Source organism: Pongo pygmaeus, chromosome 16, assembly GCF_028885625.2.
Source record: "Pongo pygmaeus isolate AG05252 chromosome 16, NHGRI_mPonPyg2-v2.0_pri, whole genome shotgun sequence".
Taxonomy (NCBI): Eukaryota; Metazoa; Chordata; class Mammalia; order Primates; family Hominidae; genus Pongo; species Pongo pygmaeus.
The window spans coordinates 20,089,690-20,117,373 of record NC_072389.2 but is presented as its reverse complement, the minus strand read 5'-3'; the positions used below and the strand labels follow the sequence as shown (position 1 = coordinate 20,117,373).

General features: G+C 48.2%; 1 protein-coding gene across 2 annotated transcripts in view; it reads right to left on the bottom strand.

Moving 5' to 3' along the window:
* CYFIP1 (cytoplasmic FMR1 interacting protein 1) overlaps positions 1-27,684 on the bottom strand; it is a 112,519-nt gene that overhangs the window by 34,368 nt on the left and 50,467 nt on the right. For both annotated transcript variants that reach the window (XM_063653087.1, XM_063653086.1), the window contains exons 12-22: positions 24,804-24,926; positions 22,871-22,996; positions 15,359-15,525; positions 14,456-14,603; positions 13,141-13,294; positions 11,403-11,559; positions 8,866-8,962; positions 7,099-7,175; positions 6,882-6,990; positions 5,538-5,657; positions 27-226 (exon numbers count right to left, since the gene is read on the bottom strand). In XM_063653087.1, coding sequence (XP_063509157.1) covers positions 27-226; positions 5,538-5,657; positions 6,882-6,990; positions 7,099-7,175; positions 8,866-8,962; positions 11,403-11,559; positions 13,141-13,294; positions 14,456-14,603; positions 15,359-15,525; positions 22,871-22,996; positions 24,804-24,926 — 1,478 coding nt within the window. The remainder of the gene's footprint in view (positions 1-26; positions 227-5,537; positions 5,658-6,881; positions 6,991-7,098; positions 7,176-8,865; positions 8,963-11,402; positions 11,560-13,140; positions 13,295-14,455; positions 14,604-15,358; positions 15,526-22,870; positions 22,997-24,803; positions 24,927-27,684) is intronic.

Here is a 27,684-nt window from a genome sequence, read left to right as displayed (position 1 = left end):
GGCGCCCATGTGGCAGGCACGCTCACCGGTTGGTAGAGCCGTTGTAGCAGTAGTTGGGCAGGAAGTCATAGTTGAGCTCCCAGAAGACGTGCAGGGTGATCCTCCCATAGGGTGCTGACACGTTGTGGTTGGCCTCCCGGAACATGGCGTCAAAGCTGTCCAGCGTCAGGTACCGGCTCAGCAGCTTGTGGGTCATGCGGTTGATTTCCAACAGGCCGTCCAGCTCCTGTGCGACCAAAGACAGGGGTTGGTGACAGAGCTGGTCCAGGCAGGAAGGAGGCACCGAGTGGCCTCTGATCCCACCCCAGCCTCACGGTCCCTGGCAGGGCTGCACGGAGGCAGCCCCCAGCAAGCGTAGGCTCTGACAGGTGACATGAGCTTGCTTCTTGGCACCCCACCTTTTCACAGTCACCCCCACTGGGCCATGCCTTTCTCCACTGCAGTCACCTCCACGCCACCTACCCCTGCTGTCCAGCACCCTGTGGGGCAGAGTGCACGTGTAGCCTGCTACTGCCACCCTTCCCCCCATGTGCCCGCTAAGCCCCGGCCCTGCCCTGCAGTATAACCCAGCCGGCGGCTGCATCTCCCTGGGTGTTGCAGCTGAGCCAGCTTTCTCTGAGGTGCCTGGAGTCACTGAAAGGCATGCGTGGGTGGCAGGGCAGGTGCATTCGTTCCCACAGGCCTTGCAAACCCTCACATGCGCTGCTCTGGAGCTCGCCCAGGCCGCACTGTCCAATATGGCAGCCGGGGCCGGAGCACAGCTGCTCCCACCTGAGGCACGCTACATGAGACACCAGATTTCAAAGACTGAGTAGGACGAAACAGACTAGCAAATACCCACCTCAATTATATTGCCATAGGAATGACGTGGTGAATTAATATGGGGATACAGTGGATTAAGTATGTCATTAAAAATAACTTCACCTATTTCCTTTTCTAATGTGACTATGGGAAAATTTCAAATTACGGATCTGACTTGCATTCTATTTCTGTTGGACAGTAATGGCCTCGATCAAAGCCTCGACCAACGATTTTACTCAAAATCATATTTGGCCAATGCCAACAGAAACACCACGGCCGGTACCAAATTATGCTCATAGAAAAAGGCCGCCACAGGTCTCTGAGTCCCAGCCTATTTGACTCTAAGGATGAATACACAGGGCCCTGCTCTGAAGTGCAGAGATGCTCACAGGGACATGCACTGTGCCCGCCAGCACCCAGTGCCTGCCAGCCAAGGTCTGTTCTCCAGGAATGAACAATCCTCTCGAGCCCTGGCACGTTCATTACCATCTGACTGCAGCCTTTATTCTCAGAAGATCGATTTGGCTGGCGACCAAACCCTCGATTCACAGTTCCTTTCCTTGGCTCTGGTGAAGGTCTGAGGACAATCGGATTTTCCTTCCTTACCTGCCCTGCTCAGACAGCCCAAGGACTTCTTCCTCACCTGGGAAATCCAAAACGTTCACTGCAATACCGTTTTTACATGTATTAGTATTATTTTTTCTAATCTTCAACCAGCCTAAGATGCAGTATTTCTAAGTGTTGACAAGCTTGGGTCGGTTTTACCAAATATATGATGTATGCTTTTAATAGACACTTTCAAGGTGTCTTCTATTTTATCAATATTTCCTTGAAATAAATGCCAGTCGGCCCTGCTCCGTTGCTTTGGTTTTCTTCTTGAGGAAGCTGTATGACAGGTACACTGAATCTTCATCATCCATGATGATGATCATCTGAGAGCATCATTTCCTCTCAAATCCTTTTTCTGCTTTAATTTCTTTTTGATTTTAAAAATGTTCCCTCTTTTTGTTCTTTTTTTTTGGAGACAGAGTCTTGCTCTGTCACCCAGGCTGGTGTGCGGTGGTGCAATCTCGGCTCAATGCAACCTCTGCCTCCTGGGTTCAAGTGATTCCCCTGCCTCAGCATCCCGAGTAGCTGGGACTACAGGCATGTGCCACCATGCCTGGTTAATTTATTGTACTTTTTAGTAGAGACGGGGTTTACCATGGTGGCCAGGATGGTCTCGCTCTCCTGACCTCGTGATCCATCCACCTTGGCCTCCCAAAGTGCTGGGATTATAGGAGTGAGCCACCGAGTACCCAATCTTCATTCTTATTTCTGTTTTTTGTTTGTTTGTTTTTTGTTTTTTGAGACAGAGTCTCACTCTGTCGCCCAGGCTGCAATACAGTGGCGCGATCTCGGCTTGCTGCAACCTCTGCCTCCCGGATTCACGCCATTCTCCTGCCTCAGCCTCCCGAGTAGCAGGGACTACAGGTGCCCTCCACCACGCCCGGCTAATTTTTTTAATTTTTAGTAGAGTCGGGGTTTCACCATGTTAGCCAGGATGGTCTCGATCTCCTGACCTCGTGATCTGCCTGCCTCAGCCTCCCATAGTGCTGGGATTACAGGCATGAGCCACTGTGCTCAGCCTTTTCTCTTTTCAAAACTTTCTTTTTTCCAATAACCTTATTTCTGGATTTCTTTTTTTTTTTTTTTTTCTTTGAGACAGAGTCTTGCTCTGTTGCCTAGGCTGGAGTGCAATGGCACAATCTTGGCTCACAGCAACCTCTGCCTCCTGGGTCAAGCAATTCTCCTGCCTCAAGCAATTCTCCTGCCTCAGCCTCCCAAGTAGCTGGGATTACAGGTGTGTACCACGCCCGGCCAATTTTTTGTATTTTTAGTAGAGATGGGGTTTCACCATGTTGGCCAGCCTGGTCTTGAACTCCTGACCTCATGCAATCCACCCACCTCAGCCTCTAAAAGTGCTGGGATTACAGGTGTGAGCCACTGTGCCCAGACTATTTCTGGATTTCTAAAAATTCTGATTTATATTATTCTTTGACAGCAACTACTACTTTTTTTTTTTTTTTTTTTGTGATGGAGCCTCGCTCTGTCGCCCAGGCTAGAGTGCAGTGGCGCAATCTCGGCTCACTGCAACCTCCGCCTCCCGGGTTCACGCCATTCTCCTGCCTCAGCCTCCCGAGTAGCTGGGACTACAGGCGCCCGCCATCAAGCCTGGCTAATTTTTTGTATTTTTAGTAGAGACAGGGTTTCACTGTGTTAGCCAGGACGGTCTTGATCTCCTGACCTCGTGATCCGCCCGCCTCGGCCTCCCAAAGTGCTGGGATTACAGGCGTGAGCCACAGCGCCCGGCCAGCAACTACTACTTTCTTAATTTCTTTTAGCTCACTGTGAAAGATGAGGTTACAGTTTCCATGGTCCGTGGGTGTCTGTCTGACGTGCCTCCGCTGTCTGTAGGGACACTGCTGTGCACTTACATTTTCTTTTTTAGTGTAATATGTCTAAAGGGGATTAGACCATGATCTTTACCTGTGGCTCGACTGGAAGTGAAATAAGCTCTCTCATGCTTCTGAAGAGGAAGAGGAGTTGGTCAGGGCCAAGAGTAACAGCACTGGCTCAAGCCTTCTGAGACCTGTCTCTCATGCTCCCCTCTGCCACGATCCTAACCCTTACCAGCTTACATGCTATTCCCAGCAGCTTCTCCCATGGACAGCTTTGTCTTAGGAAGGAATTTTGATTTATTCAATTCCAGAGTCAGCAGGGCCTACTGTTTCAGCTGCCTGAAACCTGATCTCATCTCAGCCATCTTTGAAGAGCTCTGTCTAAATTATTCTCTGTAGGCCATCAGCTTGGGCTCCTTGACTCCAATGGTGTCAGGTGGCGGGCAGCACAACCCATGTGTACTCAAATGGCCTGACTCACAGGGGTGCCAGTGTTGACTAAAGGACTGTGGTATCCCCAGGGCTGGCACAAACGATCAGCCTTCGGAAGTCTCATTGATCTGCATAAAGGGAAAAGCCCTAGGCCGACCCAATACCAGCCTAACTTGAATCATCATGAAAGAAATTCACAGCTCCTCAACCAGTTCTCGGACCCAGAGCTCCTTGGGTGAAGGAGAGAAAGGACCTTGTGCATTTTGTTTGAAAATGCACACTGTAAACCCTCCCCCTGCTCCCCCAGTGGAAACGGACGTGTGGCCATGCACCAATGACCATGCACTGGAGAAGGGAAGACAACCAGCCAGTTCAGGCTTACTGCATGCTAGCTCTGATTAAATCCTAAAGATTCAAAGGCACCACAGGCCGAGGGTCAGAGTTGGGGGGTGGTCAGGTGATCCACAGAGCTGTGGCTCGGGGGCCTGCTCACTGAGGTCCCCCTGTGGCTCTGGCCCTGGCTCCAGCATGTGTAGTTGGGTGGCACACCTGAGTGGCAGGCCGGTGTCTTCTGTCCACGTTAAGGTCTTTCTGCCATCTTCTCTTCAGACAAGTCTTCCATGACGCCACTCTCTCTCTCATCTCCTCTAACACTCCAGTTACACGTTAGGTCTTTCCACTGTTTTCCACATTTCCTATGCTCTTTTCTGTCTCATTCATTTTTTTTCCACATTTCCTATGCTCTTTTCTGTCTCATTCATTTTTATTTTTCTCTGTTCCCCAGTTCAGATGTTTTTAACGTCTGTTTTCCTGTTCCTTAGTCTTGCCTCTTCCTGTGTTCAAATTGTGATAGAGACACAGGGAAAAATGGCAGACAGAAGGTGGGACTAACTGGCAGCTCCCATTCAGACGAACATAGCAGTGTGTGAAGACTCACACTGCAAACTTTTGCTTCAAGAAATACCACAGGAACATACCAGGAAAGCCAAGAGAATCCAAAGACCCTCTGAAGGAAGCGGCTTGCCTCTGTAGGCTCCGTGAGACAGCCGAAAAATGGGTGAGCGCCCAAAGAGGGTGAGCGGGGAACGTTGGCCCCGAACACACATCCTCACTGGGAAACCTGAAGGTCCAGATAACAGGAGAAGGATTAGACCTTACCTGGAGATGAGATGAATTCAGACAGCCAGGCGAAATGTAGGGGTAGAGGAATTAGCAGGAAGACCCTTGTGGGCTCTCTTGGTCCCTAAAGAAGATATGTCTTTTTTTTTTTGAGACGGAGTCTTGCTCTGTCGCCCAGGCTGGAGTGCAGTGGCACGATCTGGGCTCACTGCAACCCCCGCCTCCTGGATTCAAGTGATTCTCCTGCCTCAGCTTCCGGAGTAGCTGGGACTACAGGTGCCTGCCACCACAGCTGGCTAATTTTTGTAGTTTTAGTGGAGATGGGGTTTCACTATGTTGGCCAGGCTGGTCTCAAACTCCTGACCTCAAATGATCCATCCACCTCGGCCTCCCAAAGTGCTGGGATTACAGGCATGAGCCACCGTGCCAGCCAAAGTTAAACGTTTTTATCTCCTAGCTTGTTAATACTAAAATGTAAACATGTTATTAAGTGGTGTGCTACCTTTTGCCATAGTTGGCGATTTTCTCAAGATTGGGGTTATGTGTTCGTTAAGTCAATTTAGCATTGTGAACACTGAGTGTAGGCTTGGTATAGGCCATGCCCGATGAGTGCATCTCTTTTATTATCTATACAAGAGGCTTGGTATAGGCCATGCCCAGTGAGTGCATCTCTTTTACCATCTATATAAGAACTGGACCTACCCTTAGTCCAATTTATCAACAAGGCAAAGTGAAATTACTTACAACTATGGAAGTCAAATCTTCACTTTCAAATCGTCCAATCGCCAGTTCCAGGGACTTATACATGGCTGCTGAGACGCGCTGGGTGATCAGACGATTGAGGTCTATTGACCTGCCGAGGAGCTGGCGTACACAGGGAAGGATGGCAGGGAAAGAGTGGACATGAGCAGCTCAAAAACAACAAATGCCTCACCAGAGACCCTGGAGAAGCTGGTCTGTCAATAACGACACCCTTTACAACCATGTTCAAGACCCATCTCCCCGCATACATGGCAGTCTGTGTGTGTCTTTTTACAGGCGTACGATGATAAATAAGAGAAAATTACTCCATCTCTATTTCAGCATACTAGGAACATATCCATACTTCAGTGTTGTTCTAACAACATAAAAATATGACAAAGTCCTGGTGAAAAATGTCCAAAAAATGTGCATGGTGATTATTGGTGTACAGAGAGTAGAATTAAATGCAATTTTTTTTACAGTTTTCCATATTTTACTAGTTTTGTGTGTGTAATGTAACATCACTTTTAATTTTTAACTTCTTTCTTTAATGTTTGTGGGTACGCAGTAAGTGTACATATTTATGGAGCACATGAGATGTTCTGATACAGGCATGCAATGTGTATCATTTTTTTAAAAGCTGTAAAAAATAAGCACTGTATATCTTTAAATTCTTCCTGCTGGCCAGGAGAAAGTTTTCTCTGATGCTCTGAGCTGGTGAGTGCTTCTCACCTTCATTCTTTTTAAGCTCTGGCTTTTGGGCTCCTGGAGAAGGGTTAACCCCTCCGGGCTATGCCTGCCCCCAGGAGCCTCAGGGCAGATACAGAATGCTGCAGGTGTTCCCTGTGTGTGAGGTTACCCAATAGAAACGGTGTGTCTTTCAATGCCTAATAATTTATAAGGACGTTCACAGTCACAAGGCATGCTGATATCTAAACCTAGCTAGCTAGTAAAACCTAGCTAGCTATAAGAAATCTCAATCTTTTTTTTTTTCTTTGTTTTGAGACGGAGTCTCACTCACTCTGTCACCCAGGCTGGAGTGCAGTGGTGCAATCTCAGCTCGCTGCAACCTCCACCTCCCAGGTTCAGGAGATTCTCTTGCCTCAGCATCCCAGAGCAGCTGGGACTACAGGAACCCACCACCACACCCAGCTAATTTTTGTATTTTTAGTAGAGATGGGGTTTTGCTATGTTGGCCAGGCTGGTTTCGAACTCCTAAACTCAGGTGATCCGCCCACCTTGGCCTCCCAGTGTTGGGATTACAGGTGTGAGCCACCGCACCCAGGCGAAAACCCAGTCTTTTCAATGCACGCTCTACGTCCCCACCACAGCCCGGCCCCAGCTCACCTGCACGTGCCTCTGCTTCAGCAGCGTTTCGTAGCGGTTAGACGGTGGGAGGTGGATCGTGGCTCCCTGATTCTTGCATTCTGATCGTAACCGTTTATCAAGAAGCAAACTAGTGTAGAAGGAAGACAGAAAGTTTTTCATGCACCATAAATTGTAATGGGAATGTCAGATCAAATTATGAAACATTTTGTATCAAAATCACACACCAGATACTCACCTTCCTGCCATAACCTTATAATAGGCAAATATCTGGTCTGCTAGCTTGTAAACAAATTGGTCAAAACATAGATTCACCTGAAGAAAAAGAAAGCACACGTTACAGTTTGATTCCCTAAAGCAAGATCAAATAACAAGGTGAAAAACAAAATGTTTCGTTAAGGCAACTAACTGAGGCCCTTTTATTTTTTTGAGACGGAGTCTTGCTCTGTTGCCCAGGCTGGAGTGCAGTGGTGCGATCTTGGCTCACTGCAACCTCTGCCTCCCAGCTTCAAGTGATTCTCCTGCCTCAGCCTCCTGAGTAGCTGGGATTATAGGTGCCCGCCACCATGCCAGGCTAATTTTTGTATTTTTAGTAGAGACGAGGTTTTACCACGTTGGTCAGGCTGGTCTTGAACTCGTGACCTCAGGTGATCTGCCTGCCTAGGCTTCCCAAAGTGCCATGATTGCAGGCATAAGCCACCGCACCCGGACTGAGGCTCTTATTAGGAAAAAAAACTAGGCCAGGCGTAATGGCTCACGCCTGTAATCCCAGCACTTTGCAAGGCCGAGGTGGGCAAATCACTTGAGGTCAGGAGTTCAAGACCAGCCTGGCCAACATGGTGAAACCCCATCTCTACTAAAAATACAAAAAATTAGCCTGGTGTGGTAGCATGTGCCTGTGGTCCCGGCTACTTGGGAGGCTAAGCACGAGAATCGCTTGAACTCGGGAAGTGGAGGTTACAGTGACCAAGATCACACCACTGCACTCCAGCCTTGGCAATAGAGCAAGACTCCACCTCAAAAAAGAAAAATAAACTAAAGAAACTAGCAATAATCTTACTGTCCAACAACAGCACACTAAATAAACTGCAGTGTGGCCAGGAGTGACTACCACACTGCCACAGAAAACTAGGCTAGAACCAATCTTACTGAGGGAGAAAAATATTCCTATTCTCTGAAATGCAAGAGAATCAACAAGGCTCTCTTCACTGTGTGCAGTGACCACGAGGAGCTACTGTGCATTGCAGGTAGGTTCCCGCCCTGGGGCAGCTCCGCCTACTGTGCACTCCAGGAGGCACCACGGAGCAAAGTGGCTGTTCTGGGTGTGAGATTGGTCAGGAGGCACCCTCAAAAGACCCTTACTTGCAGATGGGACTCGCACTATCTCCTGGAACTGTGAGGAGAATACCTGTGCTTGGTGGCAAGCGGGACCCAGGACCTATGTGCCCGGCAGACAGGGCCAAGAAGGGCGTCTCTGCCCTCCTCCCATCCTGCAGGGCCAGGGACCTGTGACATCTCCCTGAAGCACCATTTTCAGGTGGTCTTTGTGAGAAGGCAGAGGAGAGATGTGTAGAATAAGGTTCACCTCCTTAAATGTGCATACACTAACCTGAGAATTCCACCTGTGGGAATTTGTCCTATAGAAGTCACGCGATGCAAATAAAAAACATGCCAGGGAGTGCAGCAGAGTGCTATTTATAAAATCCAAAACCAAAAAAATAGAGAAATAAAACAGGAGTTGCATCAGTTGAACATCAAAGATCATGTTCATAACCAAAAATAGATGAGGACGCAGACACCGCAGTGACACATGGTCAAGTGAAAAAGCGCATCCTGCACTCATCACGGGAGCATATCCACAGAGGAAGGGCTCGCTCCCACATGCTTGCTTCGTGGTTTATACTGTCTTATATTTTAAAGAAAGTTTAATACTTGGAAGAAAACAAAATGAGAAAGGAGATTTAATTGAAGGAAATGAACAGAAATGGAGCTGCAGGGGCCTCACCTCGGCCTCGATTTCGTCGTAGAGGAACTGCTTGTTGAACCTGGTGAGCGCATAGTGGGCGCTGTCATTGTACAGGTCCAGGGAGTAGAGCACGTACCTGCAGAGGACAGCAGCAGTGTCACCAGCAGCCTCCACCATGCACTCGCAGCTCTGACGGCCTCCCCCCACCTCAGAAACTCAACTCCATTTTTCACCTCTCACGTAAGGAAAAACCATTTTCACTTCAAACACCACACAGTCCTCCTGAGAAAGCCCGTGGTGGCTGCGCCTGAGGTGGCCGCCACACCCACCAGGCTGCGAGGACGCTTGGGGACAGCAGACGCTCACTCAAGGCCACACACAGACAAGGGCCTCCACCTGCCTGCATCTTCTCACTTAGCAGGCTTTAAAATATTTCACTACAAGTACATAGGATTTTTTTTTTTAACAACAAGAAAATTGGGTTATTTTCTTATTTCAAGAATGAACTCCAAGGGCCAGGCTTGGTGGCTCACGCCTGTAATCCCAGCACTTTGTGAGGCTGAGGTGGGCAGATCACTTGAGGTCAGGAGTTCAAGACCAGCCTGGGCAATACGGCAAGACACTGTCTCTAACAAAACTACAAAAAACTATTTGGGCGTAGTGGTGCACGCTTGTAGTCCCAGCTACTTGGGAGGCTGAGGTAGAAGGATCACTTGAGCCTGAGAGGTCGAGGCTGCAGTGAGCCGAGATCGTGCCACTACACTCTAGCCTGTGTGACAGAGTGAGATCCTGTCCAAAAAAATTGATAGAGAATGAACTCCAGCACTTTAGGTGGATGAGGCAGGAAGATAACACGAGGCCAGGAGTTTGAGACCAGGTTGGACAACATAGCAAGACCCCATCTCCATGAAACACAAAACAATTAGCCAGGTGTGGTGGCGCATGCCTGTAGTCCCAGCTACTCAGAAGGCTGAGGCAGGAGGATCACCTGAGCCTGGGAGGTTGAAGCTGCAGTGAGCTGTGTTTGCACCACTGCACTCCAGCCTGGGCAACAGAGCAAGACCTTGTCTCTGTTGGGGAAAAAAAAAAAAAGAATGAACTGACTGGAAAAGAACAAAGGTGGGCTGGGTGCGGTGACTCATGCCTGTAATCTCAGCACTTTGGGAGGCCGAGTCGGGCGGATCACTTGAAGTCAGGAGTTCGAGACCAGCCTGGCTAACATGATGAAATTCATCTCTACTAAAAATACAAAAATTAGCCGGGCGTGGTGGTGGGTGCCTGTAGTCCCAGCTACTTGGGATGCTGAGGCCGGAGAATTGCTTGAACCCGGGAGGCGGAGGCTGCAGTGAGCTGAGATTGTGCCACTGCACTCCAGCCTGGGTAACAGAGCAAGGCTCTGTCTCAAAAAAAAAAAAAGAAAAAAAAGAAAAAATTACACCAATGGAAGTACATAGACAGCATTAAACATGAAAAAAAAAAAAAAAGAACAAAGGGGAAGGTCCTGGATCCCACAGCTGAGCAGGAGCATGTCCAGCATGGGCCCATGGTTGAAGGCCCGTCTCCCACTGCCTCATGTCTGGACAAAGGCCATGGACAGGGGCAAGGAGGCCCATGCCTGAAGGAGGCCTCCAAGGTGGTTCCAGCTCCTCATGCCACCCTAATGCTGTGGAACCAGCCATCAGAGGCTCTGCCCACACAGATGGCACGGCCATGCCACAGCCACAGAGAGTGGAAGATGACTGTCCTTACCATCTCCTGGGCACCACGAGGGATGTGTGAGGACTGACACACAAGGAACTCAGGGGCTTCCCACTCATGGTGCTCAGAAGACAGACCGGTTGGGCGGCTCCCCAGTCGCTCACCATGAGACACACCCTTTTCCAAACACTTTCCCTTCCACGAACTTCGTATTTTGAAAGACTGACCCTTCCATCTAGGTCCACAGTCCTGATCCCCAAAACAAAGCTGTTCAATCAATACTTCCTTTCCCCACTTCATCTGGGTCAGAGGCTGCGTCACACAAAAGGCCAGGCCACAGGGCTCCTGCAAGGCAGCTCCCGGGCATGGCCACCTCACAGGGCCTGCACTAGGAAGGCCTGGGGAAGGTCCAGGTTCATCCATCTCCCTGGTCCAGGCTGAGTCCCCGGGCCCCAGCCAGCACCCATGCAAAGTAGGAACGTGACTGGTTCTAGTGCCTGAGCTCTCAATTCCAGTCTGACACCAAGAAACTGGTTAGTTACTTGTATCAACCTTTAAAGCTTTACCCCAGGAAACATGATTTCTTTTTTTTTTTTTTGGAGACAGGGTCTTGCTACGTGGCCAGGCTGGCATGCAGTGGTGCAATCCATAGCTCGATGCAGCCACAAACTTCTGTGGTAAAGCAATCCTCCTGCATCAGCCACCACACCAGGCTGTTTTCTCATTTTTGTAGAGACTGGGGTCTTGCTATTTTGCCCAGGCCCAGAAACATGATTTCAAATACAATACTAAAAACAGTCCCGGCCTCTCCGCCACCTCCTCTGAGGACCCCCGGTCACCACACGCAAAGGCTGGAGACAGGCCCGCAGGACACGCACTCCATCATGGACGCCTCCTTCGTCTCCAGGATGTGGTCCGTCAGGATCCAGGGCATGGACATCTCAATGGGGAACTGGATCCTCCTGCCCATGGTCAGCTCCAGGAAGAACTCTCGGAACCACAGCTGCGACAGGTCGCAGCACTGCTGCAGCGTTTCTGGGAGGGTTCAAACAACACCACGTTACCTCCCGCAAGCAAAAACACCCTTTAGCAGAGATGACACAAGGGCCGTGTGCCGGGTGCCTGCTCCTCCTCGCTCAGCCCCAAGCCATGCAGCATGGACATGAGTGGGGAGGGGTCACCGGGGCCTTGCGCTAGGGACAGGACCAGCTAGGCATGGCTGCAGGTAAAGTCACCTCATCAACCCTGTGAGCCCTTCAGTGGGATCCAAGGGGAAAGTGTCTTTTTTTTTTTTGAGACAGAGTCTCTCTCACTCTGTCACCCAGGCTGGAGGGCAGTGGCACGATCATAGCTCACTGCAGCCTTCAACTGCTGGGCTCAAGCTATCCTCCTGCCTCAGCCTCTCAAGTAGCTGAGAACACAGGCACGTGCCACCAACTGATTTTGTATTTTTTATAGAGATGGGGGTCTCGCCATGTTGCCCAGGCTGGTCCCAAACTCCCAGCTTCAAGTGATTCTCCTGCCTTGGCTTCCCAAAGTGTTAGGATTAACAGGTATGAGCCACTGTGTTTTACCTAAAAATGTTCTTTTCAAAAGGAGACATAAAAACAGGACTTCTGGCTGGGCGCAGTGGCTCACGCCTAGCACTTTGGGAGGCCAAGGAGGGTGGATCACAAGGTCAGGAGTTTGAGACCAGCCTGGCCAACATGGTAAAACCCCATCTCTACTAAAAATACAAAAATTAGCCAGGTGCAGTGGTGAGCGCCTGTAATCCCAGCTACTAGGGAGGCTGAGGGAGGAGAATCTCTTGAACTGGGGAAGCGGAGCTTGCAATGAGCTGAGATCACCCCACTGTACTCTAGCCTGGGTGACAGAGCAAGACTTCAACTCAACAAAAAAACAAAACAAAAAAACAAGACTTCTTTACTTTCACTTAGAATAAAAACCAATGTCCAGGCCGCAGCATTAGAGGCACACTCAGGGAGGTCTGGCTAACGCAAAAATGAGACAGATTAAAAGAGCCCACACTCGAACTCCATCCTTCCATGGAGTTAACAGCAAAAGTGGTACTATTTCCTCCAATACCTGCAGCACCCCAGCCAAGACAGCAGGGATCCTGTTCTGAGCAAGAGGTGGACATGGACGACTCGATGAGAACACGGGGCAGACACACGGAGGGCAGAGAGCGCACCCACCGGTGGCAGGTCAAGGTGGCCGGGCGTCACCCAGGATAGGCTTGCCTGGCACAGGGCACCCGCTACCTTCCCCCCACGTCATGGTCTGCAGGGGCCATTTCTGGTATTTAACAATGCCTATGTCTCAACTCAGGCACCAGATTACATTCGCCTGTTTCCGACCCCGCATGGGTTGAAAAGATTTTCTGTTCATGTCGCAGGGCCGGCCCGAGCTCCTCAGCTTATACCCTTGTAGGGGCCACGCCCTGTGGAGCGAGCTCAGGCCAGGGACGTACAGCCACCGCCACAGAGGGCAGGACGAGTCACCGTCTGGGTGCACCAAGGGACGGGGCAGGGGTGGTCAGGCAGGCGGAAGCATTCTAGACGGTGTTAGTGGTGTTAGCACATGCCAGGCCAGATGCTGCTCAGCAGTATCTCTTACCACTGAAATTTATCAAGTGAGTGTAGAAGAATGACTCTCGATGAAATTTTTCTATGTCCAATATGGTGGGCCCCTCAAGGCTACTTCTCAAGGTTTTCTTGGAACCACTTTTGTCTGCAATGAGGGACTCTAGCATGGTTCTCACCATGTAAAGCTGGATTATCCAAGGAAACATTTGTCGGGGAGAAAATATACATGGTACATTAGTTATGCCAAACTCAAAAAGCCCATGAGAGAAGGACTGCTCCGCTACGCCCTGGCCGGGAGGGCCCCGCACCAGCTCCCCGAGGGGTCCAGGTGCCTGTCTATGCGGCCATGTTGCTGCTGCTTCAGGGAAAGAACAACTTGTAGCGGAGCAGTTCGCCTCCGTGCCATAAACATCAAGAGAAACAAATGATGTCTTACCACCAAAGGTTAAAAGGGGTAGGTAGGTGCACGACTGCCTCAGAAACGTGTTAACCGCATGCAAGAGCCTCTCCATGCCCAGAGACTTGAGCTGCCTGAGCAGCTCGGCAGAGCCCAAGGACTCGGCCATGGTGCGCACCAGGTAGAGCTAGACATGGACAGACAGGAGGGAGAGGCAGGAGAGAGACGTTAGTCACTCAACACACACACCCCAGGCAGGGACACGGGACGCACGCAGAGGGAGGCGGGGAGGGTGGCCGGCACCACACACAGGCCGAGGGCCGTCCCCCTGACCCTCCTGCAGAGCCAGCAGCATGCATTGCTGGTGACTTTCCAGAACAGTGGCAGAAGAGATTAAAAGCCTCCAGCAGAGATGAGGGAGAAGACCAGCCCCAGGACGGAGGACAGACGCAGAGGTGTGGATTAAACCGGGTGTGAAAGTCGTGAGAAGCACCTCAGGGAGGCCTGAACACACCAGGAGAGAGGACAGTGGGCAGCTTAGGACCATGACACACGCAAGCAGCACCTCACAGTTTCCCACACCCCATCTACGGTCATTTGCAAACCCAAGGTAAAAATTATACAGACATTCAAACACCCATCAAGAAACACAGAATGAATACAGGACACGTGGACTTGTGCCCACATTTTTGGGATGGGAGTTGAAATGGAGTCAGACTCCTTCTTAGTGCACATGACACATCTGACAATCAAGGCACGACTCGCTCACGCTCCCAACTCACTTGGGTGGGAAACAGAGGAGCAGCAGAAACCACAGGCACCGCTTTCTCTGCCTGAGCAGGCAGCGGGGACTTCATTTAACCCGGGCCTCACCAGCCCCACCCGCTCGCAGCTCAGGGTGGGTCCCCCCCCAGGGAGAGGGTGCAGGCGGGGCTCAAGGGACGAGAACCTGAGTGCTGGAGGGTCCCACGGCGCGGCGTGGCACTTTTATGTCGAAGCCGCTCTTGGGGTCCTTCTCGCCCCGCAAGGCTGGGTCATTGAAGGGCTCGTGCCCCGTCTCCCAGTCACACACGGTCTTCCTGATAGCCTGCAGGACACTGAACACCCCACCAAGTGACCAGCAAGGCCCAGAGGCCGAGACCTCCAGCCTCACAATCACACCATCTCCTCGCCCAGCTACCGGGCTCTCAGAACAGCCCCCATGAAAATACAAATTCCTCTGGGGGCCGTGGAGGGATGTGGTAATGGACCAGCTCAACAGGAAAGTTTAAAAGGAGCCTGCCTTCTGGAGAGTGTTACTACTCCCAGAAGACTGCCCTGAGCTCCAGTTCGCATCTGTTAGCCCAGGGCAGCAGTGAGGTGGCTCTGAGTCATGCTGTGGGCAGGGAGACGGCAGAACACAGCCTCCGCCCGGAGCAGAGCTGGGCCCCACCTGCCTGAAGCTGGCTGTCCCCAATAACCAACAGGGACGTGAAGTCACCCACATGACCAGAGCCTGGCCATGTCTCTTGACGGGTTTGGAACGCAGCCTCATCACCAACAGGGCTCCACCATGCAGAGGCCCCCATGGGCACCATGCATGAACCACAGGCACTGCAAGCCTGGGATAAATGCACCTTGTCCCGGGGTCCTCAGACTCCCTAGACACTCGGCAGCTGACTTACTGTCCATTGTTTGGATTAATAATTGGACCCATGCATTACTTTTAGAGGTAATTCACCAAGAGGGCATCTGAAGGTTGAAGATAAATATATTGAAATCATTTTTGAGAATTTAATGCTCCTGTTGTTTGAATCCAAGTTCATCCGAGAACGCGTGGGCACAGCGGGCACAGGGCATGGGGAAGGCTGACCTCTGGATGACGTTCTTCTTCTTCTTGATGGCCTGCCGCAGCGGCTCCCTGAGGGTCACCTGGGAGAAGTCCTGCAGTGCGGCATAGACGGTGTGCCGAATGGCGTGGTTGAACACGCTCTCCATCCTGCCCATCAGCACCTGCAGGCCTTTGATCATGGCGATCACCTGCGGGGGACACGGCAACAGGGACGGCCCTTCTTAGGGGCGGCACCAAGCCTCCTCTGCCTCGCACATGCCGGGGGCTGCTCCTCCTCGCCCACGGCACCTCTCTTACACCCTCCCGCGTTCGTGCCCTGCAGCTGCCCTGCCCCAAAACGTCTTCTCCAAAGCCGCAGTCAATGGAACTGTGCCCGCATCTGACTCCCCATCAGACCATGAGCACCTGGAGGACAGGGATGCATCTAACTCGAAACACACACGCATCCACCCCAGCACACCCTCCTGTGATGGAATTCAAATGGGAAAGAAGAAAAAGACTCAGGAAAGCAGGCATGATATTACTAGAAAAAGAAGTTACAAGAGGTTGTAGTCCAAATCCCATATTGTTCACAACAAAGGTGCACTAAATTACCATTCACAGAAAAAGCCTGGAAGACTCTGATGGAACACAATTACATGACAAAGAGCTTCCAAAGGAATTCCTGGGACAGAAAAATGGTGCCAGGGCTCATTATTTCCCTGTTTCCAGCCAGTAATTTTGTCATGACAGTGTGCTTTATTACTTTCTGAATAAACAATTGAAGGGCACAAACCAAGCATGACCTTTACAATTGCCTGAGCTTTCTTACTGCTTTTGCAGTTTATAAATATTTCTACAGCCAACTTCACGATAGCTATGTGAGACCTAGAAACCTCTCTGAAAGCAGCAAGTGAGGCAGAGCAAGACACACTTACCCCAAGTCCACCCTGCCGTGTGGACGTCTGACATATAAGACACCAAAGCGGAACATTTAATAGCACCAGTGAAACATAATTCACTTCTTTTTATTTTTTAACTAGAATGCTGTAGCTAAGACTAATACATTTGGGAAAATCTTAACAACCCTTCTTTGGCCAGGCACGGTGGTTCACACCTATAATCCTGGCACTTTGGGAGGCTGAGGCGGGAGAATCACTTGAGACCAGAGTCCAAGTTCAGCCTGAACAAAATGGCCAGACCCCATCTCTACAAAAAATTTAAAAATTAGCCAGGTGTGGTGGCATGAGCCTATAGTCCCAGCTACTCAGGAGGCTAAGCCAGGAGGATCACTTGAGCCTAGGAGTTCAAGGCTGCAGTGAGCCATGACTATGCCACTGCTCTCCAGCCTGGGTGACAGAGCGAGACCCTGTCTCAAAACAAAACAAAAACCCTACTTCAACATCTGAAAATGGTCTTCAGTCCACAGTAATAAAAAAACAAAAAACAAACAAAAAAAAAAACCTTTTGAAATTAAGTATTTGACAGATTCAAAATTAAGGCAGCTCTTTTTTTTTTTTTTTTTTGATACAGGGTCTCACTCTGTTGCCCAGACTGGAGTGCAGTGGCATGATCATAGCCCACTGCAGCCTTGAACTCCCAGGCTCAATCGATCCTCCTGCCTTTGCCTCCTGGGTAACTAGTTCTACAAGCATGCACCACCATGCTTGGCTAAGCATCTTGCTACTCTTATTAAATCCGTTGGTTTGAAGTTTGCTTAGCAAGAACACAAATGTGTTTCCCCAAGACTTCACACAGTCTCCCTCTATCACTTTCTGGTTTTATTCACACCTTTTGAGTTCCTCATTATGGCTTTATAAACAGCCTGATTCATGGGTAAATGTAGATGTGTCTGACAAGTACTTGAAACACGGCTTATATGATTTTGGTGCTTTTCTTTTTCATGAAATTTTCAGGTGGAAAAGTTGACAGTCTGCTTTTAATTCATCCTTCTATAATGTAAAGAATTTCCAAATAGACTGTTTTCATGTAAGACTCATGGTCTATATGCAATTAAAATAATGAAAATTTTAGAAAGGAAACAGTCTGGAAGAAAACGCACTCAGCTGCTCAGCGCCGTCTCTGTGATGGTGCCGCAGGCACTGTGCCTTCCTAATGCCATGCTTGTGTTTTCAGCACGCTTACTTTGGAAAATCGTTTGATGATTTTATATTGTTTTTCCAATCAACAAAAAAGAAAAGTTCTATTTAAAAAAACCAAATGAGGAAAAACCCATTTAAGTGAACATAACAATCCTACATATTCACACTTACAGGAAGAAGGAAAAGGCAAGTTAACAGCAAACTGAGAGCTTTAGATGCATGCATTAGAAAACTAAAAAGGATAAAAATCATAATACTTATCAAACATTCATCACTAATTTATAGAAAACAGCAAAATAAACCCCCCCAAAATAGAAGAAAAATAACTAAAAGCACCCGGGCGCAGTGGCTCATGCCTGTAATCCCAGCATTTTGGGAGGCCGAGGCGGGCGGATCACGAGGTCAGGAGTTCGAGACTAGCCTGACCAATATGGTGAAACCCCGTCTCTACTAAAAATACAAAAATTAGCCTGGTGTGGTGGTGCACACCTGTAGTCCCAGCTACTTGGGAGGCTGAGGCAGGAGAACTGCTTGAAACTGGGAGGTGGAGGTTGCAGTGAGCTGAGATGGCGTCAATACACTCCAGCTTGGGTGACACAGCGAGACTCTGTCTCAAAAATAAATAAATAAATAAATAAATAAATAAATAAATGCATGCAACAATTAATGAAACAGAAAACAAGTGTATAATCAAGGGTGATCAACAAAGACAAAGCTGTTCAGTAAATAAATAATAAAACTGACAAATGCTCAGCAAGAATAACAAAGAAAAAAAAGAGAAGCAGGCCAGGCACGGTAGCTCACGCCTGTAATACAAGTTTGGGAAGTCAAGGAGGGCAGATCACTTGAGGTCAGGAGTTCAAGACCAACCAGGCCAACATTGGTGAAACCCTGTATCTACTAAAAATACAAAAATTAGCCAGAAGTAACTTGAACCCAGGAGGTGAAGGTTGCAGTAAGCTGAGATTGTGCCACTGCACTCTAGCCTGGGCAACACAGCGAGACTCTGTCTCAAAAAAAAAAAAAAAAAAAAAGACAGAAGCACGAATTACCAGCATTAAGAATGAAAAAGGGGACATTAGCAGTTTATAGACAGATTAAGAGATTATGAAAAAATACTGTCATAGGATAGACAGAGGTCAATGGGATAGGATTAAGAGTCCAGAAGTTAACTTAACAATTGATTTTCAACAGGGTACCAAAACAATTTGATGGGGAAAGATCATCTTTTCAACAAACAGTACTGACAACTGTATATGCACATGCGAGAGAATCAAGGTGGACCCTTGTGCAGGAAAGGGTTAACTCAGCAGGCTGGGGAGAATGAAACTCCACACATCCCCAAGAAAGGCCCATCTTCAGGACTGGCTGAGGTCATCCCAGGAACCAGCTCTGAACCTTGGGAGTGTCCTGCCTAGAGAGTATGTTTTTGTGTGCCTGGGGCCCAGGGCCTACTGCTGTACCAGTCTGACCAATCTCTGCTAACAAGATGATTAATAGTGACCTCTTGTATGTGTTTTGAGGACCTAGAGTCTGAGTAGCCAAGGTCAGCCACGTGACTGGCCCCCAGTAAAAATCCAGGACCCCAAGGCTCTGGGGATCTGCCCTGGTGAGCCACACTTTGCGTGTGCTGTCACACATCATCGCTGGGAGAAATAAGCATGTCCCGTGCAATTCCACTAGCAGGCACAGCTGGAAGTTTACACCTGTCTTCTCTGGACTCCACTCTTGTGCCTTTTCCCTTTGCTGATCTGACTCTGTCTTTCGGCTGCAAGGAGTCATAACCTTCAGTGCAACAACTACCAAGCCCTGTGAGTCCTCCCAGCCAGTCAGGGGGATGGAGGGTGGTCTGGAGGGCCCCTGACACAACCTTGTCACACACTGTATAAAAATCCACTCAGAATGGATCATATATTTAAATTAGGTTTAAGTTAGGAGCTAAAACTATAAAACTTTTAGAAGAGGCTAGGCGTGGCGGCTCATGCCTGTAATCCTACCACTTGGGGAGGCAAAGGCGGGCAGATCACCTGAGGTGAGGGGTTCAGGACCAGCCTGGCCAACACGGTGAAACTCTGTCTCTACTAAAAATGCAAAAGTTAGCTGGGTATGGTGGCGCATGCCTGTAATCCCAGCTACTTGGGAGGCTGAAGCAGGAGAATTGTTTGAACCTGGGAGGCAGAAGTTGCAGTGAGCCGAGATCATGCCACTGCACTCCAGCCTGGGTGACAGAGCAAGACTCTGTCTCAAAAAAAAAAAAAAAAGGCTTTTAGAAGGAAACACAGGAGTAAATCATCATGACCTAGGTTACACAATGATTTCTTAGATATGACGCCAAAAGCATAAGCAACGAAAGAAAAACAGATAAATCAAACATAATCAAAATTAAAACCCTTTGTGTCTCAAAAGACTCCATTAAGAAGCTAAAAGGACAATCATAGAATGGGAGAAGATACTGAAAATCCTATGGCTGTAAGGAACTGATATTTAGAATGTATAAGGAACTCTTACAACTCAATAATAAAAGCGATAACCTAATTAAAAATGGGCAAAGGATCTGAAGTGACATTTCTCCAAATAATGCACACTAATGGCCAACAAGCACATAAGAAGACGTTTAACATGCTTAGTTGTTAGAAAAACGCAAATCAAAAGCGCAATGAAATGAGATACCACTTCACACCCACTAGGATGGCTAGAATCAAAAAGACATACAATAACAAGTTTGGTGTGGATGTGGGGAAACTGGAGCCCTCACTTACTGCTGGTAAGAAGGAGAAATGGTGCTGCCACGATCTGGTAGTTCCTCAAAAGCTAAATGTGCCGTTATGATCCAGTAATTGCATTTCTAGCTATACAATCAAAAGAAATGAAAACCAGCATCTTCACAAAAACCTGCACATGAAAGGTCACAGAGGCTGGGCATGGTGCTCACCTCTAATCCCAGTGCTTTGGGAAGTCAAAGCAGGAGGATCACTTGAGCTCAGGAGTTCAAGACCAGACTAGGCAACATAGTAAGACCCCATCTCTACAAAAAATTTAAAAATTAGTCGGGCATGGTGGTATGTGCCTGTGGTCCCAGCTACTTGGGAGGCTAGGGAGGGAGGATTGTCTGAGCCCAGGAGACTGAGGCTGCAATAAGCCATAATCCTGCCACTGCACTCCATGCACTCCAGCTGGGTGACAGAGTGAGACCTTGTCTCAAAAAAAAAAAAAAAAAAAAAACAAGAAAAAGAAGTTCTCAACAACTTTATTCATAATAGTGAAAAGGTAGAAATAACCCAAATGTCTCATCTGATGGATGGATAAATACAATGTAATATATCCATGTAATGCAATATTATTCAGCAATAAACAGAACAAAACAGTGATACCTGTGTGAACCTTGAAAATTATGCTAAGTGGCCTGGCACGGTAGCTCACGCCTGTAATCCCGGCACTTTGGGAGGCCAAGGCAGGCAGATCACCTGAGGTCAGGAGTTTGAGACCAGCCTGGCCAACAGGGTGAAACCTTGTCTCTACTATAAATACAAAAATTAGCCAGGCGTGGTGGTGGGTGCCTGTAATCCCAGCTACTCTGGAGACTGAGGCACAAGAATCGCTTGAACCCGGGAGGAAGAAGTTGCAGTAAGCTGAGATCGCGCCACTGCCCTCTAGCCTGGGTGACAGAGCAAGGCTCCATCTTAAGATAAAAAAAAAAGGAAAATTATGCTAAGTGAAAATTATGTTTTGTGAAAGCCAGTCACAAAGGGCCACATATGGTATGATCTACTCATATGAAATGCCCAGAATAGGCAAATCTATAGGGTCAGAAAGCAGGGTGGTAGCTGCATAGGGTTGAGGGAGGGAAGAATGAAGGGTGACTGATAATGGGCTGGCATTTCTTTTTGTTCTAAATTTGACTGTGATTGTACAACTCTGTGAATGTGCTGAAAGCACTGAATTTTACACTTCAAATGGGTGAACTGTATGGTTACGTGAAAAAAGAAAAGCTTCTACCAAAATAAGATGAGAATTTACTATGAAAAATCTTATGTCAAAAAATTAGAAAATTTTGGCTGGGTGCAGTGGCTCACACCTGCAATCCCAGCACTTTGGGAGGCTGAGGCAGGTGGATTGTCTGAGCTCAGGAGTTTGAGACGAGCCTGGGCAACTTGGTGACACCCCGTCTCTACCAAAAATATAAAAATTAGCCAGGTGTGGTGGCATGCACCTATAGTTTCAGCTAATGGAAAGGCTGAGGTGGGAGGATTGCTTGATTCCAGGAGGCTGAGGCCAAAACAGTGAGCTAAGATCATGCCACTCCACTCCAGTCTGGGAGACAGAGCAAAACCCTGTCTCAAAAAAAAAAAAAAAATCCCCCCAAAACAACTCAATAAAATAGTGTAGTATTTACACGTAACCTATGCACATCCTCTAGTATGCTTTAAATCATCTCTAGATTACCTAAATCCCTAACACAATGTAATGCTATGTAGTTATTATACTGTACTTTTTAACATTTTTATTACTTTTTAAAGCTGTTGTAGTGTTATTTTTTCTTTCTGAATATTTTTGACCCAAGGTTGGTTCACAGAGGTGGAACCCAAGAACACTGAGGGCCAATTGTATGAGACGTCTGTCAATTCTCCCGTCATGATCCATAGGATTGTTCATATCCTGATTAAAATCCTCATTGTGGGATGCGAAAAGCTGTTTCTAAAATGAATATGAAACTACAGTGGGGAAGAATAGCCAAGGAAGTCTAGAAGACAGAAAGACGAGCTTTCCCGGACACGGTAGATGACTACAAAGCTACAGAGTGGTGCTGGGATACAGACAGCAACTGACACTGGGTTAGAGCAGAGCAGAAACAGCCACACATGCGTTGTCACGTGACCGGCTACAAAGGTGGCAGCATGAGGGTTGGACGGAATTGTTTCAAAAATGAACTTCAGGTGCATTTCGCATCTCAGTGTGAAAGCAGAGTGAAGTATCCAGAAAGCAATGCAGAATACCTTCATGACCTGAGAGTATGCAAAGATTTCTCAAACAGCACAGGAAAAGCACAGCTAATGAAAGAAAAGATACCGGTTGATGCTGGAATGAAGAGCTGCCCATGGAAAGGCTCTCGAGGGGAGTGCAGCGCCTGCCTCACAGGAGAGCAAGACAGCTCTTCTCTCTCAGCAGGGGCCACATCTCTTTCACCTCCCGTCCCTGCACCCGACACTGCTCTCCATCCAGAGGCAGATCCAGGAGTCCAGATTCGCACACAGGGAGCTTCAGTGCAGACCCAGGACCGACAACCACTGTTTCTCTAACGCGTTCTACTCTGACTACTCTGCCAGATGGAAAGGGGTGCCCACACAGAAGCAATGAGTAAACAGGCAGTTTTGTTCATGTTTTTGTTTTTGACAGAGAAGACAGTGTGAGGCCAGAGCAACATGAGGAAGAGCGAGCGGCCAAGCATCCTCACCTCCACTAGGGCAAACTTCTCCTCGCTGGTGTAGTTGTAGCGCGTGGCGCGCTCATACTCTTCGGCACTGTCGGGGCAGTCCTTGTTGGAGTACTTGTCGGTGGGGTGCACAAGCTTCCAGGAATACTGTGGTGGCCGAAAGAGCAGAGGTGTTCCATATTGCATGCAAAAAGCCTGGCTTCTGGTCTGACTCACACAATGGTGGCCAAAGCCAGGCCAGCCTTCAAACCTTTGCTGCATTCTGAAAGTCACACATGAGGGCGCACATACCATCCATCTCCACAGATGGACCTGGCCCTGTAACCTCTCGTTTAAAAAACCTACCTGGCAAAATGGCCTGGATAGTGAGTGCTGAGTATCTAAGACTCTAGGCATTTCATATCATTTTAAAAAGGATTCTGGGCCAGGCACGGTGGCTCATGCCTATGACCCCAGCACTTGGGAGGCCGAGGTAGGAGGATCACTTGAGCCCAGGAGTTCAAGATCAGCCTGAGCAATATAGTGGGGCCTCATCTCTACAAAAAGTAAAATAATAAATAAGTAAATAAAGATTTTGCCTTTCAAATGACCATGTACTCTTCCAATTTGATGATTTTTATGTGATCAAAATAAATCACAAAAGGAAAACTCTTTCATTACTTACAGGTATCCAAATCTTTATATGGCACCAGAAATAATTTACTAATGTTCAACAAAAGATATTGAGACATTGATGGCTGGAGCTCCAAAGAGAAACTGTTATCTTAAAAATGCGGGGCATGAAGCGACATTAATGGGTACAAATGTACAGTTTGATATTAGAAATAAGACCTAGTGTTAGATAGATCAGTTAGGGTGACTATTAATTAAAATTATTTATGGTACATTTCAGAATAGATAGGGAAGAACTCGAATTTTTCTGGCGTAAGGACAAATATTTATGGCGATGGACATCCCAAGCACACCAATTAGATCTTTGCAAACTGCATGACTGTATTAAATTATCACATGTATCCTGAAACTATGTAACCCTATTATGCATCAATACAAGTAAATATTTAAAGCAAAATAAAATTTAAATGAAAAAATGAGACTTGGCCAGGTACAGTGGCTCACGCCTGTAATCCCAGCACTTTGGAAGGCTCAGGCAGGCAGATGGCTTGAGGCCAGGAGTTTGAGATGAGATCAGCCTGGCCCACACGGTGAGACTCTGTCTGCATAAAAAAAAAACAAAAAACAAAAAACTAGGCCAGGCGTGGTGGCTCAAGCCTGTAATCCTAGCACTTTAGGAGACTGAGGCGGGTAGTTCACCTGAGGTCAGGAGTTCAAGACCAGTGTGGCCAACATGGTGAAATACCGTCTCTACTAAAAATACAAAAAAATTAGCCAGAAGGGGTGGTGGGCGCCTGCAATCCCAGTTACTCAGGAGGCTGAGACAGGAGAATCGCTTGAACCCGGGAGGCAGAGGTTGCAGTGAGCCGAGATCACGCCATTGCACTCCAGCCTGGGCAACAAGAGCGAAACTCTGTCTCAGAAAAAAAAAAAAAAAAAAAAGTAGCCGGGCGCCGTGGTGCACACCTGTGGTCCCAGCTACTTGGGAGGCTGAGGTAGAAGGAACACTTGGGGTGGGGGGGTCAAGGCTGTAGGGACTTAAGTTTGCACCACCGCACTCCAGCCTAAGCGACAGGATGAGACCATCTCATAAAAAGAGAGACTTAAAGAAAATCACAATGGTACAAATTTAATTCTATCAAGTTTTTTTTTTTTAAAACGAGGCCCTTCATTTATTACACACATAAATGAAATGTACTTAAAATCACCTTGGAAACATTTCTATTGATAGATATTCTCGTCTTTCTAGGGCCAAAGATAAAAAGCCCAAAGACCAAAAGTCAATGTGAATAAAGTGCCCGAGGCAGCTTTGGAGGGGTCTGGGGTCGGGGACGGGGCCTACCACTTCCATCACGTGCGCGCTCCACTGCGACAGCAGCTGCAGGCCCTGCAGCGCCAGGTCGAAGAGCTTGCGGTACTCCGCGTCCGTCTTCTGGGCCTCCTGGCGGCCCGAGCCCGTGACCACCTGCACAAGGCGGGCACAGGCCCTTGAGAAACCAGCGCCCCCACCCCGGGATCCACCCTGAGAATCCACCCCGAAGTCGCACGCGTGAAAATAAGAAATGCAGGAGGCCAAGGCGGGCGGATTACGAGGTCAGGAGATCCAGACCATCCTAAAACGGTGAAACCCCGTCTCTACTGAGAAATACAAAAAAAAAATTAGCCGGGCGTGATGGCGGGCGCCTGTAGTCCCAGCTACTTCGGAGGCTGAGGCAGGAGAATGGCTTGAGCCCGGGAGGCGGAGCTTGCAGTGAGCCGAGATGGCGCCACTGCACTCCAGCCTGGGCGACAGAGCGAGACTCCGTCTCAAAAAATAATAATAAATAAATAAATAAATAAATAGAAAATAAATGCTGTGGGTGCTGGACCCTTCTCCCGGGAAAATGGCGGCCAAGGGCGTGCTGCTGAGCACAGAGCAAGGGACAGGCCGCTGCCACCGCCACCGCCTGGGGGACCGCAGGCCGGGCGCGGGGCTGTAACACGCGTGGGCTTGGCGCACTTCCACTAGGCTGGGGAAGGGCAACACACAAGTCACGTGGGTTTGCTTCTATCAAATAATCACTCCCTAAATTTAAACACGTGACCTATGGGGAGGAAGGGACACCATGGAGAAGGCAGGCTTGTTTTAATATACCTTTTTATAGATGTGATATTAGAACCACACAAATATTTTATATAATTAGGACACAGAATTAAATGAGATCGGAAATGCAATCCCTAAAAGTCAAAAGCAAAATGAAACAATGGCGGGAACCTGCATGGAGTTCACAGCATGACCACTGAGAGGACCCTGAGCAGCTCTAAACACCATGGTGTGACTTAAAATCCTGAGTGAGGGGCCCGGTGCGATGGCTCATGCCTGTAATCCCAGTACTTTGGGAGGCCCGGGCAGGTGGATTGCCTGAGGTCAGGAGTTCGAGATCAGACTGGCCAACATAGTGAAACCCCATCTCTACCAAAAATATAAAAAAGTAGCTGGGCGTGGTGGTGCATGCCTGTAATCTCAGCTACTCAGGAGACTGAGGCAGGAGAATTGCTAGAACCCAGGAGGCAGAGATTGCAGTGAGCCGAGATCCCGCCATCGCATGCCATCCAGCCTGGGCAACAAGAGCAAAACTCCATCTCAAAAAAAATACTCTGAGTGACAAGTTCAAGGGCAAAATCACCTGCAAAACAAATCGTAAAACAATTTCTAGTCACTGTAATTAGTAGTGCTGGCATTGCTCTTTTAAGACTAGATTATGGCTGGGCGCGATGGCTCATGCCTGTAATCCCAGAACTCTGGGAGGTTGAGGCGGGCAAATCACAAGGTCAAGAGATGGAGATCATCCTGGCCAACATGGTGAAACCCCGTCTCTACTAAAAATACAAAAATTAGTTAAGCATGGTGTCGTGCGCCTGTAGTCCCAGCTACTTGGGAGGCTGAGGCAGGAGAATCGCTTGAATCCGGGAGGTGGAAGTTGCAATGAGCTAAGATCACACCATTGCACTCCAGCCTGGGTGACAGACAGAGACTCTGTCTCAGGAAAAAAAAAAAAAAAAAAAAAAGGCCAGGCACGGTGGCTCACGCCTGTAATCCCAGCACTTTGGGAGGCCGAGACGGGCAGATCACGAGGTCAGGAGATCGAGACCATCCTGGCTAACACGGTGAAACCCCGTCTCTACTAAAAATACAAAAAAATTAGCTGGGCATGGTGGCGGGCGCCTGTAGTCCCAGCTACTCAGGAGGCTGAGGCAGGAGAATGGCATGAACCCGGGAGGCAGAGCTTGCAGTGAGCCGATATCGCACCACTGCACTCCAGCCTGGGCAACAGAGCAAGACTCCGCCTCAAAAAAAAAAAAAAAAAGACTAGATTATGACATAATGACATAAATCAAATTATGCTGGCGTCATTCACCAGGATGTTCAGCTTTCAGAAAAAAGAAAATCAACAAACCTAAAGTGGAATCACTTTAAAATTGTACTCAGAGGCCGGGTGCGGTGGCTCATGCCTGTAATCCCAGCATTTTCGGAGGCCGAAACGGGTGGATCACCGGTCAGGAGATTGAGACCATCCTGGCTAAAACAGTGAAACCCCATCTCTACTAAAAAAATACAAAAAAAAATTAGTCGGGCGTGGTGGTGGGCGCCTGTAGCCCCAGCTACTCGGGAGGCTGAGGCAGGAGAATGGTGTGAACCCGGGAGGCAGAGCTTGCAGTGAGCCGAGATTGCGCCAATGCACTCCAGCCTGGGCAACACAGCAAGACTCCGTCTCACCCAAAAAAAAAAAAAAAAAAAAAACTGTACTCAGAAAAAAACTGATTTGTTACCTTAGACGATGCCAGAGAACCAATTACAGTCAGATGCCACCTAAGGATGCTCCAGTCAACAAGACCACATACATGATGGTGGGCCCATAAAATCTTAATGCAGTGGAAAAATTCCTACTGCCTAGTGATGTTTTGATGATCCTGACCCTGTGTAGGCCTAGGCTAATGTGTGTGTTTGGGTCTTCATTTTTAACGAAAAAGCTCAAAAGGAAAAAAACAAAAACTTTTTAGTAGAAAAATAATTTATAGAATAAGGATATAAAGAAAAAATATTTTTGTACAGGTATACAATGTGTTTGTGTTTTAAACAGTGTTAATTACAAAAGCCAAAAAGCTCTTTTTAAAAGTAAAAAGTTTATAAAGTAAAAAGTTACAGTAAGCTAAGGCTAATTCATTATTAAAGAAAGAAAAAG